Raw genomic sequence first — 15,229 nt, 5'->3', positions numbered from 1 at the left:
GAAGAAGAGCGCGAGCCTCGCCATGGCGGAAACGGAGCAGCAGTCAGGTAAAGCTCAGATGATGCTTCTGCTCGGCGGTACCAACTTCTCTCCCCGCTTGTGCTCCCGCCCGTTCTGGTGCCGGTACCGTTACGGTTCGCACCGCACTGCCACCGGGGAACTAACTTGACGTTCGTGGGTTAGAACCGGGACCGAACCGCGCCGCTGTCCGGTGCTACAGCTACACGCAGACCGCCGGGATAAGTTGTCACCTGGACTCGGTTCGGTGTTTGGGTGTAGAAGTTGAGCTGTAGGTGCGGTTCCGTTGGGTCGTCAGGCTGAGCTGTTAGCTGCGCTGCTAGCTAACAGGTGGACTCACCTGCAGGGGGCAGGTTCAAGGCAGCACATCTGGGTTCTGCTCGTTTATTCGGAACATCTGCAGCTTAAACTGAGTGTTTGTGAAGTCGCTGATGCTACATATTGATGAAGCTAGCTGTTGTCATTGATCTAGCTATTGATTACTGTCGACATGCTGATCAAAACACGTGTTTCCATGAAGCTGACTTTAAATAATCATCAGAACTGAAGATTTAATTCCTGATTTAGTTCAAGCTCCAAATATACACTGAAGCCTCCATTTCCCACAATGCATCACTAACGCATGTTTCAGTCGACCCTGCCTAATTATTAATTTATTTATTAAAAATTTCATTCAGATTTAAATTTATTTGAAATCTAAGTCAGGTACATTTGACTGACATTTGTTCAATTTAAAAACAAAACTGAATTTAATTAGATTTAAACTCATTTTTAATGATGTTGACAGCATAAACAGAATAAATAAAGACAATAATTAACAAGAAAACAAACAGTGCTTTTGTTTTTATGCGTCTGTTTATTTATTATTAATTATATTCAAGCAGGACGTTCCTTTAGAGCAGGGGTATCGACATCCGGTCCTCGAGGGCCGCAGTCCTGCATGTTTTAGACGTTTCCCTTCTTCCAACACACCTGATTCAAATGATCAGGATCGTTATCAGACTTCTGTAGAGCTTGATGATGAGCTGATCATTTGAATCAGGTGTGTTGGAAGAAGGAAACATCTAAAACATGCAGGATTGCGGCCCTCGAGGACCAGAGTTCGACACCCCTGCTTTAGAGAATAAAATCTTTTTGTTTTCGTGGGAGACTGGACATTTCTGGCACAAAACTATTCAAAGGAACATTAAAATGTACGAAAGGCTTTGAGCAAGAAAGTAAAAATACTTGTAATATGCAAATTATACATTATAGAGGATATGCACTGTGCAAAGATGTAGAAACATCTGTGATGTAAAAACCAAAATACAGGGTGCAAAACGACGTGCACATCTGAAATCACAACACCCATCCATCATCTCTACACCTTCATCCTCACCAGGGTCATGGGGGGCTGGAGTCTATCCCAGCTGACTCAGGGTGAAGGCAGGTTCACCTGGACAGGTAACCAGTCTATCACAGGGCTACACTTAGAGACAGACAACCAAGCACACTCACATTCACACCTACGGACAATTTAGAATCACCAATTAACCTCAGCATGTTTCTGGACTGTGGGAGGAACCGGAGAACCCGGAGAGAACCCACGCTGCACGGGGAGAACATGAAGACTCCACGCAGGAAGATCCCGGGTGTCCTCACCGGGACGCCAACCGGTGACCTTCTAGCTGCGAGGCGCTAACGGGGCTAACCACCGAGACACCTGCAGCCCCTGAAATCACAACATGATGTAGAAAAATATCCGTATCAGCACGTGGAACTGTCTCATCTGTAGTTTTTACTGGATCCACTTTCTACTGGAGCATCATAGTTCAACTGGACCAGAACGCGGCTGCTTATTTTGAAAGTTAGCGATGTTAGCTGCCATATTTTATCTGAAGTTATGACATCAACACTAACAAGTACGCCGTCTGTTGGTTTTGTTTATTTTAGGATCCACTCCTGAAGATGAAGCACCTGAAGTCGCTGCCGGCGCCACCTTCATGGTGCCCAAGAAGGAGATCAGCATGGTGCCCGACATGGGCAAGTGGAAGAGGTCTCAGGTAGGTCTCACATCCAAAAAAGCTTTGTTTGATGTGACTCAAACTGAAGACAGACGTGTGAAGAACAAGGAGCTGCTGTGGTACTGAAGCTGACATCTGCATGAGTTTAAGTCAGCCTTGAATGAAATTGATTTAAAAATAGTCTTTGTTCATGTACCTGTGAGGATAAACTCCACAAAAAAGTCCACATTTGATGCTATAAACAGTTCAGACGAATCAGAGACGGTGGAGCAGAAACTTCCTCCATGAAGCGTTCGGTCCTTCGCTGTAGAGCCGGCGTCAGTTTATTCATCCGTCTGATTGTTCTGCTCTGTGTTCCTGAACATCTGCTGCATCATAAACTACATGAGGTCTGTAAAGTCCTCCCGTCTGTCCCCCTGCAGGCCTACGCCGACTACATGGGCTTCGTCCTGACGCTGAACGAAGGTGTGAAGGGAAAGAAGCTCACGTGTGAATATAAAGTGTCTGAGGTCAGTTTTCTGTTTCTGATTGTTGTTGGAGGTTAAAGAGGAAAGTTTTAGCTCATCATCAGTTTCTTAAACAAGTTAAAACAAGTTCTATATGTTTTACACCTTTTATAATAAAGACGAAGGCTGATAAACAGGTTAATAAGACTGAATTATGTCCATAAAATGTTCCAGTTTCCAAGTTTTAAGCTTGTATTTAACAATAAAGAACATTTTGAGCTGTTTGCAGAACCTCAAACCGCTTCGAGCAGAAAAACTAAAACCAGAATCTTTACTGTGGAACCACTTAAAAACCTGCTTTTTCATCAACTGTGCTGCAACAGCGCCCCCTACCAGGTTCATTGAAGTGCATGACTGATAGTTTTAAAGGTTTATTCCACCCAAAATACTACTTTCTGACACATTAGTTATGGTTTTAAGGGTGTATTCCACTCAAATAGTAATTTCTGTTTGCATACTTATGGTTTTAAAGGGTTGTTCCACCCAAAACTGTTCTAGGTTTTTGATTTATTATAAGCTCTTTTGAAGTAAACAAGTTGTTGCCATGTTTTGTGGCCCAACAAGAGGTCGTGAAAAACTACTCGACTGATGGTGAAGCTGTTGTTGGTTCAGCTGCTGTCGTGTTGTCGTTGACAGACAATAGAGAAGCTGTTGGATCTTCTGGCGACTCTGGACCGGTGGATCAACGAAACCCCTCCGGTCGACCAGCCGTCGCGCTTCGGTAACAAGGCCTACCGGACCTGGTACTCCAAACTGGACCAGGTCAGTCGTCGCTGTTTAAATCTCGTCCGTGAACGAGCTCGGTTTGAACTCGGGCAGCTGATGGTGTTTGTGTTCAGGAGGCCGAGGCTTTGGTGTCGGCGGTGCTGCCGGCCGAACGATGCGCAGCGGCTCCAGAGATCGCCGTCTACCTGAAGGAGTCGGTGGGGAACCCGACCCGGATAGACTACGGAACCGGTACCTGTTCTATTAGTTTGGGCTTTAAATGTTGGCGATTTGGGAGCAACAAAGACGTCAGGATGTTTATTCAATAACTCCAGATGAAGAAATGAAAACTAAAACATCAGACGCTTGGATCTGAACAATCAGATTAATGTTGTTTGCAAAACTTTGTTCTAGATCAGTTTCGGTACCGTGCAATATTTCATTCTGATCTTGTCTTTCAGGTGCCATATTTCAAACTTAAATCCTACTTTTTATCAAACCAGTTGTGATTTTAAAGGTTTAATTCACTCAAAATTCTACTTATTGACCAAATACTTCTCTTATCTGTCCAAACATCCCTTTACAACCAATCACCGATGGAGTTAAAGGGTTATTCCAACCAAAACTGTGTTAGTTGTGATTTCTATGCTTTCTAATTAATCCTGATGAGTTATTAACTAAGGTTGAGGTGCAGTATTTCATCATCATGTGTGATATAATATATCTGCTGTTCTATTCCAGTCTTATCTCTGTTTACTTATTGTATTTTCAGTGTCGTATCGTACTTGTATCTTGTTGCTTTCTACATCTGAGGCACTGCTTTGTGTTTTTCCTTCTGGATTCATAAAGTTTTATCTAATGTTATCGTTTTAACACCAGGTTTACATAAATGTGTTGTAGTGCAGCAGAAACTGAGCCCACGTTGAGTCACGAACACCCAGAAACTGATCAGAGTTGACAGAAAGAGGAGCTGCTGTAGTTTAGACACGATTAGAATCTTTAACTTTAATACCAGCCACATGTGAACCCACCAGAGTCTTTCAGTATTCTGGCGTCCACTTGGTCCCATATACCTGTCGGGGTTTTGATTTTTAAATCACGTTCTAGTCGGATCCAGAACCTGCAGCTCTCTGATCTCTGTCTCCTCAGGCCATGAAGCCGCCTTCGCAGCGTTCCTCTGCTGCCTCTGTAAGGTCGGAGCTCTGCGAGTGGACGACCAGCTGGCCATCGTCTTTCAGGTTTTTAACCGGTGAGCTTCTCGTTAATGTGCAGTCGGTGTGCTGGTTTCTTTATCCAATAGGACCTTATGTCCAGAGTCCAGCCTCATTTCACTGGTTGGTTTTGGGTCACAGTTAAAGAGGTTTAAGAAGGTTCCTGTCGAAGCGCTGAAATGTAAATCTAAAGGTGGTTTTAGACACTCGTCTCAAAATAATTCACTCTACAATTAGTGCAGCTGATAAAATACTGAGCTGGACCGCTTTATGGCATCAGCAGCTTCATTTACAACCAGATTAAAGGAGTAACAGGAAGACAGGAACAATCTGACTAAACTCTATTTTTAGTTTAGTTTTTCCTTCTTAGATTACATTAAACACTCTATGAACAGACCTGTAGTTGTTGTGTGTGTTTGCAAAAACAAAAACTCTAAATTAGAAAGTCAATATATTTTGAGTTAATGTCAGTTTTATTGATATTTCCTTCAGTGCTGAATACGAAACAACCAAAACATGTAATTTCTGAAAATAACTGCAGAATAAAAAGTCGATTTTCTCTGATTATCTCTGATTTGACTGAATATTTTAAAGCATAAAATAAGGGACGTTAAAATGTGATCAATGATCGATTTGTCACCGTTAAATATGTGAAGAGCATTTTAAATGTCCAGAGTTTATGATATAAACCAGAGACGGTGGAGCAGAAGGTTTCTGATGGTTTGTTGCTCCGTCTTTAGTCCCACGTTGCTGGAACGTGACCAACATGTAGTTCTGTTGGTGGGTTCTGTCTCCAGGTACCTGTCGGTGATGCGGAAGCTGCAGAGGACCTACAGGATGGAACCGGCCGGGAGCCAAGGAGTCTGGGGTCTGGACGACTTCCAGTTCCTGCCCTTCATCTGGGGAAGCTCCCAGTTCGTAGGTAAGAGCCTCGGTGGTCTGAACTTGTGTCTCAGACGCATGCAGAGACAGAAACGGGTTCACAGAACGAAGACATGAACATGTTTGGAGACAGTGGAAGATCTGAGGGATGTTTATATGTTTAGGATGCTGAAAACACACCAGAGCATCCTCGGACAGAACAGTTAGTTTTAGTGGCTGAATGTTCTGCCTGATTGGTTTCTGACTCCTCACTGAGGCCCAGTGGATCAGGTTTGGGTATAAAATGGTGAATCCAGTTTGGAGTTCAGAACGGTGAACCGTGGAGAGCTGAGTGAGAATCAGCTGATCTGATACGTCTGTTGAACGCTGTACATGTCGGAAAGTATTTGATATATCAGTTAAAATTCTCACAAATGTCTATAAATATCCATATTTTATGCAGTTAAACTGTCAGTCGAATCAGAGCTGGTTGTTCTAAAAGTTTGGTTCTGCCTGTGATGGTGCAGCTGCAGGTTCGGTCCACTAGAGGTCCTCAGTCTGACACCAAACACTGACACCCAGACCCACCTGAGCTACTGCGCTGCCAGAAAACGCACTTTCCCATAATTACACCTCATTACAACTTATTTACCCTCCCAGTAAACGGGCCATGAACTGGTCCCGTGTTCAGCCCGAGTTCTGTCCGGTTCCAGCCTCGGTTCTGAAGCTGAAGTCGGACCGAGTGAACAAAAACGTTTCTTTGCCCTGTTTTCGTCCACGCTGACTCAAACAAACGGAGAAGTCACACGGCCCGACGGGGAGCTCTCTGATTGGACGGTTCTGGTGACGTCATCGTGCCACATGCGGGAAATGAGACTCTGCAGGTTCTGGTGCTGTTCACCGGACCTGGCCGTGTGCAGATGGTGGGCAAAAGAAAAGCATTATAGTCATATTATTACAGATAAATAGAGTTTCCACGTAGTTATGGAGCAGCTCTGAGACGAAATAAGCACATCAGGGTTGTTGACGTGAAGCGCTTGGTGGTGGCGTGATTGTTGTCAGATGTAGACGAAGCTGCTGAAAGACAGACAAACAAAAATGATTAATTAATAGTTATTAATGTTGCCGGATATCGTCTATGTTTTACGAGACGAGGAAGCAAACAGCCGATCAGTCGAGTTCTTCTGTCTGGGTTCATCAGCTCAACCGTCTCCGGCTTGTTTTAAACTTTATTATCACAAACTGTGGATATTTAACATGTTAACTGTCAAATTTAAGCTTCATTTATCAAATATTTCTTGAGATAAACCTTTTAAAAAATCACCCGTCGACCCACTTTCAGCATGAAATTAGTTTGAACAGCGACATCGGAGGAACTGTGAAAGATAAACACCTGAATCTGTTATTTATCGCGTCGTTTATTGAGAATCTGTGATTTTATTTTGTTTTTAGTTGTTTTTGGAGAACCAGTGTGAAACTCCAGGACTCTGCTTTCTGCTGATATTTTAGTTTTTGTCAAATCTGCTCAATCAGTTTTGAAAGTTCAGTTAAAATAGATTTTTTTCTTCATTTTTGTGACTAAATATTTCAAAATAAAAGCATTCTACATGTTTAGTTTTGTATTATTGTGACCTGCAGCTACATGTGGTTCAGAAAACATCACTAGTTGACTTAATATGAGCTCAGAGTCGGAACCTTTCATGTTTTTATCTTTAATAGTTCCTCAGATGTCGTTGCTCAAACACTCAGATTTCTATAAAAACCTGCTGAAAGATGGTAGACGGGTGATTTTAAAAGATTTTTTATCTCAGGAATTATTTGATATATGAAGCTAAAAGTTCACAGACACCATGTTAAATTGTAAGAGAAAGTTATAACGAGATGGATCAACACGAACACTTTATCCTCAGTTGGTTGTAATCTGCGACTCGACCACTAGATGGCGCTGAATCCTTCACGCTGCTCTCTGAAGGTGTTTTATCCTGAAAAGTCTGAAATAATTCACACTGGAGCTTACATAAGGAAGATTAGAACGACTTAAAGGCCATAAAATGATCAGAGCAGAAGGTTTTAAACGTTTTACTTCCAGTTTTCTGTTTGTTTCTGTAAACGTGTGAATAAAGTTTTAACTGTAGGAGGAGCTAAATAAGAGCTAAAGAGCAGCAGCTTTGTCTCATTAGCAGCCCCTGATGATGATGATGATGATGTTGTTGTTGTTGTTGTTGTTGTGAGCCCACATGGCTCTGATAAACACGTCGAGGTGAACGCTGCCCCCCGCTGGCCGACACGTGAACTAACAGGCCATCGTCTTCCCGCAGATCATCCGACCCTGGAGCCGCGACACTTCATCGACGAGAGGGTGGTGAACGAGCAGCACCAGGACTACATGTTCCTGGAGTGCATCAAGTTCATCAACGAGGTGGGAAACAACAATAATAATGGTTTATTACAAGTAAAATAAAAGATAAACGCTGTTCGTCCTGGAGACCAGCGAGCTGCTGCTGCCCCCTACAGGAAGGAAACTCTCCCTGTGTCTGAGACGGACACCGTGAAGCATTTTAAACAGACATCCTGTTGGAAAAAGTAGAAAATGTGTTTTAAAACTCATTCATTCCACACGCGTCTAAATAAATACGTAAATAAATCTTTTTTTTTTTTTTTTTTTTAAAAAGGGGGAAAATACGGGAAAAACTATTTTTTTTAAAAACAACAAAAAACTGTGTAATTTTGTAAAAAGCAGTGAAAATAACAGCAAATATCTTTAAAATATTATTTTTTAGCTGTTTTAAATACAGTGAAAGTCTGACCACACATTGTAAAAAAGCTAAATATTTCATTCATTCATTTTCTTTTTATTTTAGCTTATTTTTTACTGCAGACATTTAAATTGACATTTTATTTATATGATTTTATTAGAAATTAGCTATAATTTTACAAAACAGGGAACATATATATATATATGTATAAAATAACAAATAAGTTAAAATTTAATTAATTTAAATTGATTTTTCAATCCCTAACACACATTTTTTTTCTTTCAAATTTGGCCAAATAATATTAATATAAATACAGTAAAAAAAATAAAAAATGTAATTTTACATTTCAACGGTGTGAAAAAAATGCTATTTATAAAAATACAGACTTTTGTTGTGGACATTATTATCGTTTACAGTCAACCAGTAAATTGAAGCGCTTTTTGTTTCTCTGTGAATTTACGAGTTAATATCTGTAATTTAACAAAACTGGGAAATAAGTTAAAAAATGATCTTCAATCCTTCATATGCAAACTTTTTCTTACAAAGCTGAGTAGATGTCTCTAACATAAAGATGTTTTCTGCTGATTTAAATGAACTAAACTGTATATCTACAGTCAGAGGACATTTAATCGACCTGCTCATTAATATCATCATATAATCATGTAAACTTGTGCTAACGCTGCGAGCAGACTGGTTCAGGTCCATCAGTGGGAATAAATACATGTCGGACCGCAGCTGAGCGAGGTTCAGTCCAGGAAGAGGAAGCGGAGCAGCAGCAGATGGATTGTGTTGGTTCGGGTCCAGAGCAGGAACCGGAGCTTTGTTTGGGCTTTTGGAGGAAGAGGAGGAAGAGGAGGGGAGGGAAGTGGAGGAGGGCGTCGCTGAGCTGCTGCATCCTTTTTCCTTTATCCAGCGTGGACCGGCCTCCTCCTTCCTCCGCCGGGTCAACGCCTCCACGTTCTGCTACGAGGTCGGAGCAGACGGCTGTAGGTTCAGGGCATAGAATGGATCAACGAAACTGATCAGCAGCTAACGCTAATGAGCAGCTAACGCTAATGAGCAGCTAAAGCTAATGAGCAGAACAGGCTGTTCGTTGGTGTTTGTGTATTTACAGTCGATTTGTGATCAGTTCAGTGTCGACCAAGAAAGTAAAACTCCTGCAGTGAGTCCTGAAAGCTGTATTAATAATATTATTATTATAACTTGACATTATTATGGGCAAAGTTCTAATTGTGATTATTTATCAGGATGCTTTATGCAACATTCCTGCTAAAAGAGAAATCTTTACATCAAAATAAAACTAATAAAACTCCCAGAAATTATTCAATATGTTCAGCTGAAATTGAACAGATACCATTTTAAATCTCTACATATGTTAATTGACTGTAAAAAATTAAAATAAATAAATGTAAAAAAAAGAAAAACTGTAACTAATACTGATTTATTCTGACAATGTTTGTAAAATTACGTTATTTTACTGTATTTAAATGAGCAACATGTTGTTGCTTTACAGATTTTCTTTGTTTTGTTTACTTACAGATAATATGTAGAAAAAAATCACAAACCAGTATTATTTATATGTTGACCTAAAAAAAAAAAATCTAAAGCTGTAAATAATAAATTAAAATGTAAAAATTTACATTTACATTCTGTGACTGTAAAATTACATTGATTGTATTTAAATCAGGAAAAACTTTGTTACTTTATGAATATTTTCCATTTTATTAAAAAAACAAAACAAACAAATATTTTCCTTATTTAAAAGAAAAAAAATGTAGATTTACAGATAAGATATAATAAACTTTATTTGGCTATATATCTATGAAATCACAGAAACAAATATTAATTTACACACTGATTATAAAAAAAATTTCTAAATCCCACCAAACGTGTATTTTCACAAACAGTAATTAGTCCTTTTACAGCATGTGATTCTGGAGCTGGACAGATTTACTGTTTAAAAAAGATGGAAATAGATATTTTATCTTTTCCACATTTTTTACTGTTTTTAAATCAATTTTTTCTGCTTTTTTTACTGTATTTAAATCATGATGGTAACTCATTTTTAAATGTTATTTTACAGATTTTCACTGTTTTGTAAAAATACAGATAATATCTAAAATTGCAAAACGTTAACAAAAGAGTAAAAAAATCTGAATTATAATCCAAAATAAATGTTTTTACTCAGAGCAAAAGGTCAAACTAATAAATCAGCTAAACATTTATATTTCTAACAGATATTTGCTGTTAATTTTACATTTTTTACCATTTTGAAAGTTGCATTTTCTACCATTTTTATTTCATTTTTCTGCTGTTTTTACTGTATTTAAATCATGATTTTAAATGTTATTTTAACTGTTATTTTACAGATTTTCCGTTTTGTTAAATTATAGATATCTAAAAAGTTTAAACTTTAAAAAGTTTTTTTTTTTAAATTAAAAAGTAAAATCTGAACTAACTAACTAACTTACTAAACTTACTTAACTTACTAAAAGTAATTTGTTCTTTTACAATTTGTCACCCTGACATAATAAATCAGCTATAAATCTGTGTTTCTAACAGATATTTGCTGTTCTTTTCAGTTTTCCACTTTCTTTTTTCCTGCTTCCAGATTTTCTTTTCATTTTTTTGTTTGAGTGACTTTTAGTTTTCCAGTGAACACTCTTCTGCTGAATGTGCACATCCCATCATTATCTGATTATCGCTGCCTCTGTAGTGTTTGTAGCGTCGTTGCCACGCCGACGCCGGTTCGGCCCGACGACACGTCCACCGCTGACTGAGCGTCTGCAGCATCCAACCAGCTGCGAGCCGCTCTTTCCTTTTCCTGGACGCCGTTCTGGCCTCGTTGGGTCTCTCTCGTTGACCGGCGCTGGGTCCGGCCGTCCAGCCGAAGCGTTTTCACCCACATGTGGACGCTTCGGACCCGTTTCTTTCTTTTTTTTTATTTCCACACAAGGCTGCAGTGTGTGCGCCGCCGAACATGAGTCACTTCCTTCCCCACATGCTGCTGTGAATCAGTCCTTCCTCCAGGGAATACCGGCCGTCTCCACCCCCTCGGTTTCCGCCCGCCGAGCCGCCCTTCCCCCATGTGTTCTCAGGCGAGGCCCTGGAAAGTGTCTGGAGGAGGGGGATGGAAAAAGCAGGGGGCCGAGGATTGATGCCCCGGGGCTCTGGGGGCTCGGGTTGCTCGGCCTCCCGGGAGAGGACGGTGGGAAAACCCTCCGCCAGCGCCGCTCCTCATTCATACTTTCACAGATTCTCGCCTCGCGTCCGTAAATCCAGAATTTATTCCCGTTATTCGGGTGATTGCTGGTAAACAATCAGCCTTTTGTTCTGTGGAGCACATTGATTAATCAATGCAGTAATAAGAAAAGTGTAATCAGGAGCTTTTTATTTGCATGTTGTTATTCTAATTATTGTTATAAATGTGACTTCATCGACTGTTGAGTCCTTAAATTTCACTTTTTACACTTTTGAAGAAGAAAAACTGCAGAGAAGACAAATAAACCCGTTTTAAATCTTCTATAGAGCGATAACAGAGGTAATGATAATAATGATAATAAAGCCGAACATGCTCATATTTTCATTATTATTATTAATATTCAGATTATTGTCGCCCTTCTAGTATCGATCGACTGTTTTCGGGCCGATCCAGACGCTGATTATCGTTGATGGAGGAAGTTAACGGATATTTTGAGCCGTTTTAACAGCATTTAACACCAGAGAACCTGTAATTAGTGACTGGACCTCTTCGTTAATAAGTAAATGTGTAAAACAGAAACAGGAGGATGAAACGATCTCCTCTGTTTGGATCTGACGGACTGAGACCGACCCGTTTGTCTCCTGGTGTTCTGTCACTTTTATTTTCAGTATTATTAATTATCGTTCTCCATTAATCTACTCAGATGAACGTCACTTTGGATAAAAGTGTCCAAATCAAACTGTGGAATAATCTGTGGCTAGCTTTTAGCCGCTAGCCGTTAGCCTTAGCCGCTGTGAGAGCAGCTAACTTCCTGGTTTGTGTTTCTTGTTCAGTTTTTTTTTTTCTTTTTCTTTTTGAGAGACATTTCTGAGAACACAGAGTGACAATCAATCAATCAAACAATCAATCAATCAATACTATACCAATACAGATAATTGGAAAAATGCCAAACACTGGCCATGCTAATCAGCCAGGTCGCTAATCGCCAAGAAAACACAAAGTTTGTGCTGAACACAAACATCTGGATTTGAGCTTTCGAACAAAAAAAATAAAGAAGAAAAGTAATAAAATGGAAAAAGTTGTTTTAACTTATAGAAAACTTCTCTAAAATACCAATAATGTATAAATCCCAATAAACTCTAACTAATACAGACCACATAGGACGACACAGCTGGTTTTAGTGACCAGGTGGAGTTCCTGAACAAAGCCCAGATGTTGGTGGTGCTGAAGCCAAACCAGAGTGGACGATACGGGCGACTTTCTAGAGATTCGTATGAATAAAACTCTCTGGTGCAGACATCGACGGCAAATGAGGAACTTTACAGGACTTGGCTGGAAGGTCTACCTACATCTTTTAAACTGGAATAACTCAGATTATCGGGTTCAAACTGGTCCGATGGCTGCTTCCTGTTCAGTCAGACTGTTGAGTTAAAGCAGCAGAGTGTCCATGTTGTGTTTCTGAACCTTTATTTAACCCACGACGGCTTCGTCCTTTTAAACAAGGTTTTGTTTCGACACTTTCTTCGCTCTCGTCTTTAAAATCTCGGCGTGAAATTAGAACCGAATGTGGAGATTAATTAGAGATCCTCCGTTAAAGCCTGATTAGAAGTTAATCAGAGCTGTTTGTGATTCTCCACAAACCCCCAAATGTCACATTTAAAACCGCGATAATCAACATTTTAATATTTACGACGGATCGAAGGACTGAAGACGCTGCTCTTAGTGACGAAGCAGCAGAATCATGGTGTCGCTGTTGACTGACAGGTTCTGACTTTAATGTTCACCTTTACCTTCTTATCTCTGTTATTTCATCTTAAATCATCCCAGACCTTCTGCTCTACTCACTCTTAAATGCTCTGAACTTGTTTTTATCACAAGCTCTGGATGTTTTTAAGTTAGATGTTCAATTTTAGCTTTAAATACCGAAAACTTTCCAATATTGCTTTTTAAAAAAGTCCCATCTTTGAGCTCATATTCATGAAAAGCCTGATAAAGCAGAAGTCAACTAGTGATGTATTCTGAACCACATGTAGCTGCAGGTCACAATAATACAAAACTAAACATAAAATGCTTTTATTTTGAAATACTTGATCAAAAAACTTCACTTTAATACCTGATGGAGCAGGTTGGACAAGTAGTACCACAAAAATAAAACAGCTGCTGCAAGTTGGTCGACTTTAAAAGCAAATGATTGCAGAAAGTATTTGACTTATGAAGCTCAAAATGAAGAACTATCTTTATAAATATCCAGATTTTATGCTGCAAAAAGTTCAGGCAGATCAGAGATTGTGGAGCAGAAACTGTTCTAAATAATTTGACCTGAAGAACAACAAAATGTTCTACGAGACCCAACAGGTTTCTGATTCCTTCACCATTTAAAAATCCAGTTTTTCACAATAAACTCTGATGCTAATCTCATTTACACACGGAGAAAAAGTACAAAGACGTCTGTAGAAACCTCTCAGACCTCCAGAGCAGCTTCATCCACATCTGACCCGTCAGTAAACGCTTGTTTTTACCGTCTACTGGACCTGATGACCAACACTGGTGTCAAAACTCTTAACGGCACCTTTAGCGCCGCATAGGGGGCATCAGATCCTCAGAAACCAGATTTGATTGTAGGTTTCAGGAGGTGAAATGTTTCCTGGACATTTAACAAAAGGGTCCACTTCAGTATCCGTCATTCAACCTGTTTCTAATCAGTTCGGGTCGGTTTCATCAGCTCTGTGTTTGTTTGTTTGTGGTGCAGATGAAGACGGGTCCGTTCGCCGAACACTCCAACCAGCTGTGGAACATCAGCGCCGTTCCTTCCTGGTCCAAAGTCAACCAGGGCCTGATCAAAATGTACAAGGCCGAGGTAGGTCTGCATCCGGCCCTCGCTGAGGAGCTTCTAGCTGCTTTAATGAAGAGTTAAAAAACCCACATGGAGGTGGAAAGAACCTGATTCCAAAAGCACAACACTGTGAAAGAGTCATACATTTGACAACCAGTCAGAGTCCATTTGAGTCTCCGTTTGAGTCCTGCAGAGCGTCCTGTATCCAACGTGGAGCAGGTAAAATAAAACACTGATGTGATGTTTATTCCTAAAGTTTGGACTCTCCGGGTTTCTGAGTTTCCTCAACCGTGACCAACATGGAGGCTCATCTGCTCAGTGGTGCAGATTTCTTACACAGATTTCCACAAACTGAGAGCAAACCTACTGGTGCTGCTTCAGTTTACGAGCATTTAAAACCATTTTAATGAAACAAACTGAGGGATGAACTGTTTCTGATCAACACAGACGGATGTTTCACACTTTTATTTCCCACTGAGGCCAAACTCTTAAGGACATATTAATTATTGTTTTCCAGACTCTGCTTCAGGGTGACCTGTGGCAGCTTCCTAGCTTAGCTGCTAGCCGTTAGCGTAGCATCAGCCACTGTTAAGGCAGCTAATGTCCTGGTTTGTGGAGATGTTTGTGTTTCTTGTTCGGTTTTTGAATGAACAGAGTTAATCTGACTCCAGAAACATGTTACAGTGCTACAGCTAGCGTTTGCCGCTAGCTAAGAGGCACAGCTGACCTCTTAGCATTAGCCTAGCATCTCCAGCAAAATAAGTTCACTGGCGCCAGCAAGTGAATTATTCTGACGTTTTCAGTGTAAAGTTGTGTTTATTACAACTTCACCAACTCCTGTTAGCTCACTGTTGCTTTGCTAACGTCTGTCTCTCTGTGTAAACAATTGCCTTCATTGTTGATTGGCTGTTACTTAAGACATGAAGCAGCCAATCAGGTAGAGTTGTGGGCGGGGCATTGTTGAGGTCACAGAGTCCCACCAACAAAGAGTAGTGCTGCTAATTAACGTAATGATTAACAGTTAACGAAAATAATACTGTCAATACAAGTCAGGCATGTAGTGTAAATATGTATATAAAAGACATATTCTGTGGCGTTAAGACTTATTTTCTATACGTGTAGCTTGTCGATATG

General features: G+C 40.2%; 1 protein-coding gene across 1 annotated transcript; it reads left to right on the top strand.

Annotated features, from left to right (window-relative positions):
* Positions 1-15,229, top strand: ptpa (protein phosphatase 2 phosphatase activator). Its single transcript, XM_008300173.1, has 9 exons — positions 1-47; positions 1,951-2,060; positions 2,444-2,530; positions 3,164-3,289; positions 3,367-3,484; positions 4,382-4,481; positions 5,241-5,365; positions 7,623-7,723; positions 14,012-15,229. The coding sequence occupies exons 1-9, from the start codon at positions 23-25 to the stop codon at positions 14,174-14,176; spliced, it is 957 nt and encodes a 318-aa protein (XP_008298395.1). The 5' UTR covers positions 1-22; the 3' UTR covers positions 14,177-15,229.

The sequence above is a fragment of the Stegastes partitus genome, unplaced genomic scaffold (assembly GCF_000690725.1).
Source record: "Stegastes partitus isolate 25-593 unplaced genomic scaffold, Stegastes_partitus-1.0.2 Scaffold1506, whole genome shotgun sequence".
NCBI classification, from domain to species: Eukaryota; Metazoa; Chordata; class Actinopteri; family Pomacentridae; genus Stegastes; species Stegastes partitus.
The sequence above is the reverse complement of the archived record's forward strand: the minus strand, read 5'-3'. Positions and strand labels throughout refer to the sequence as shown.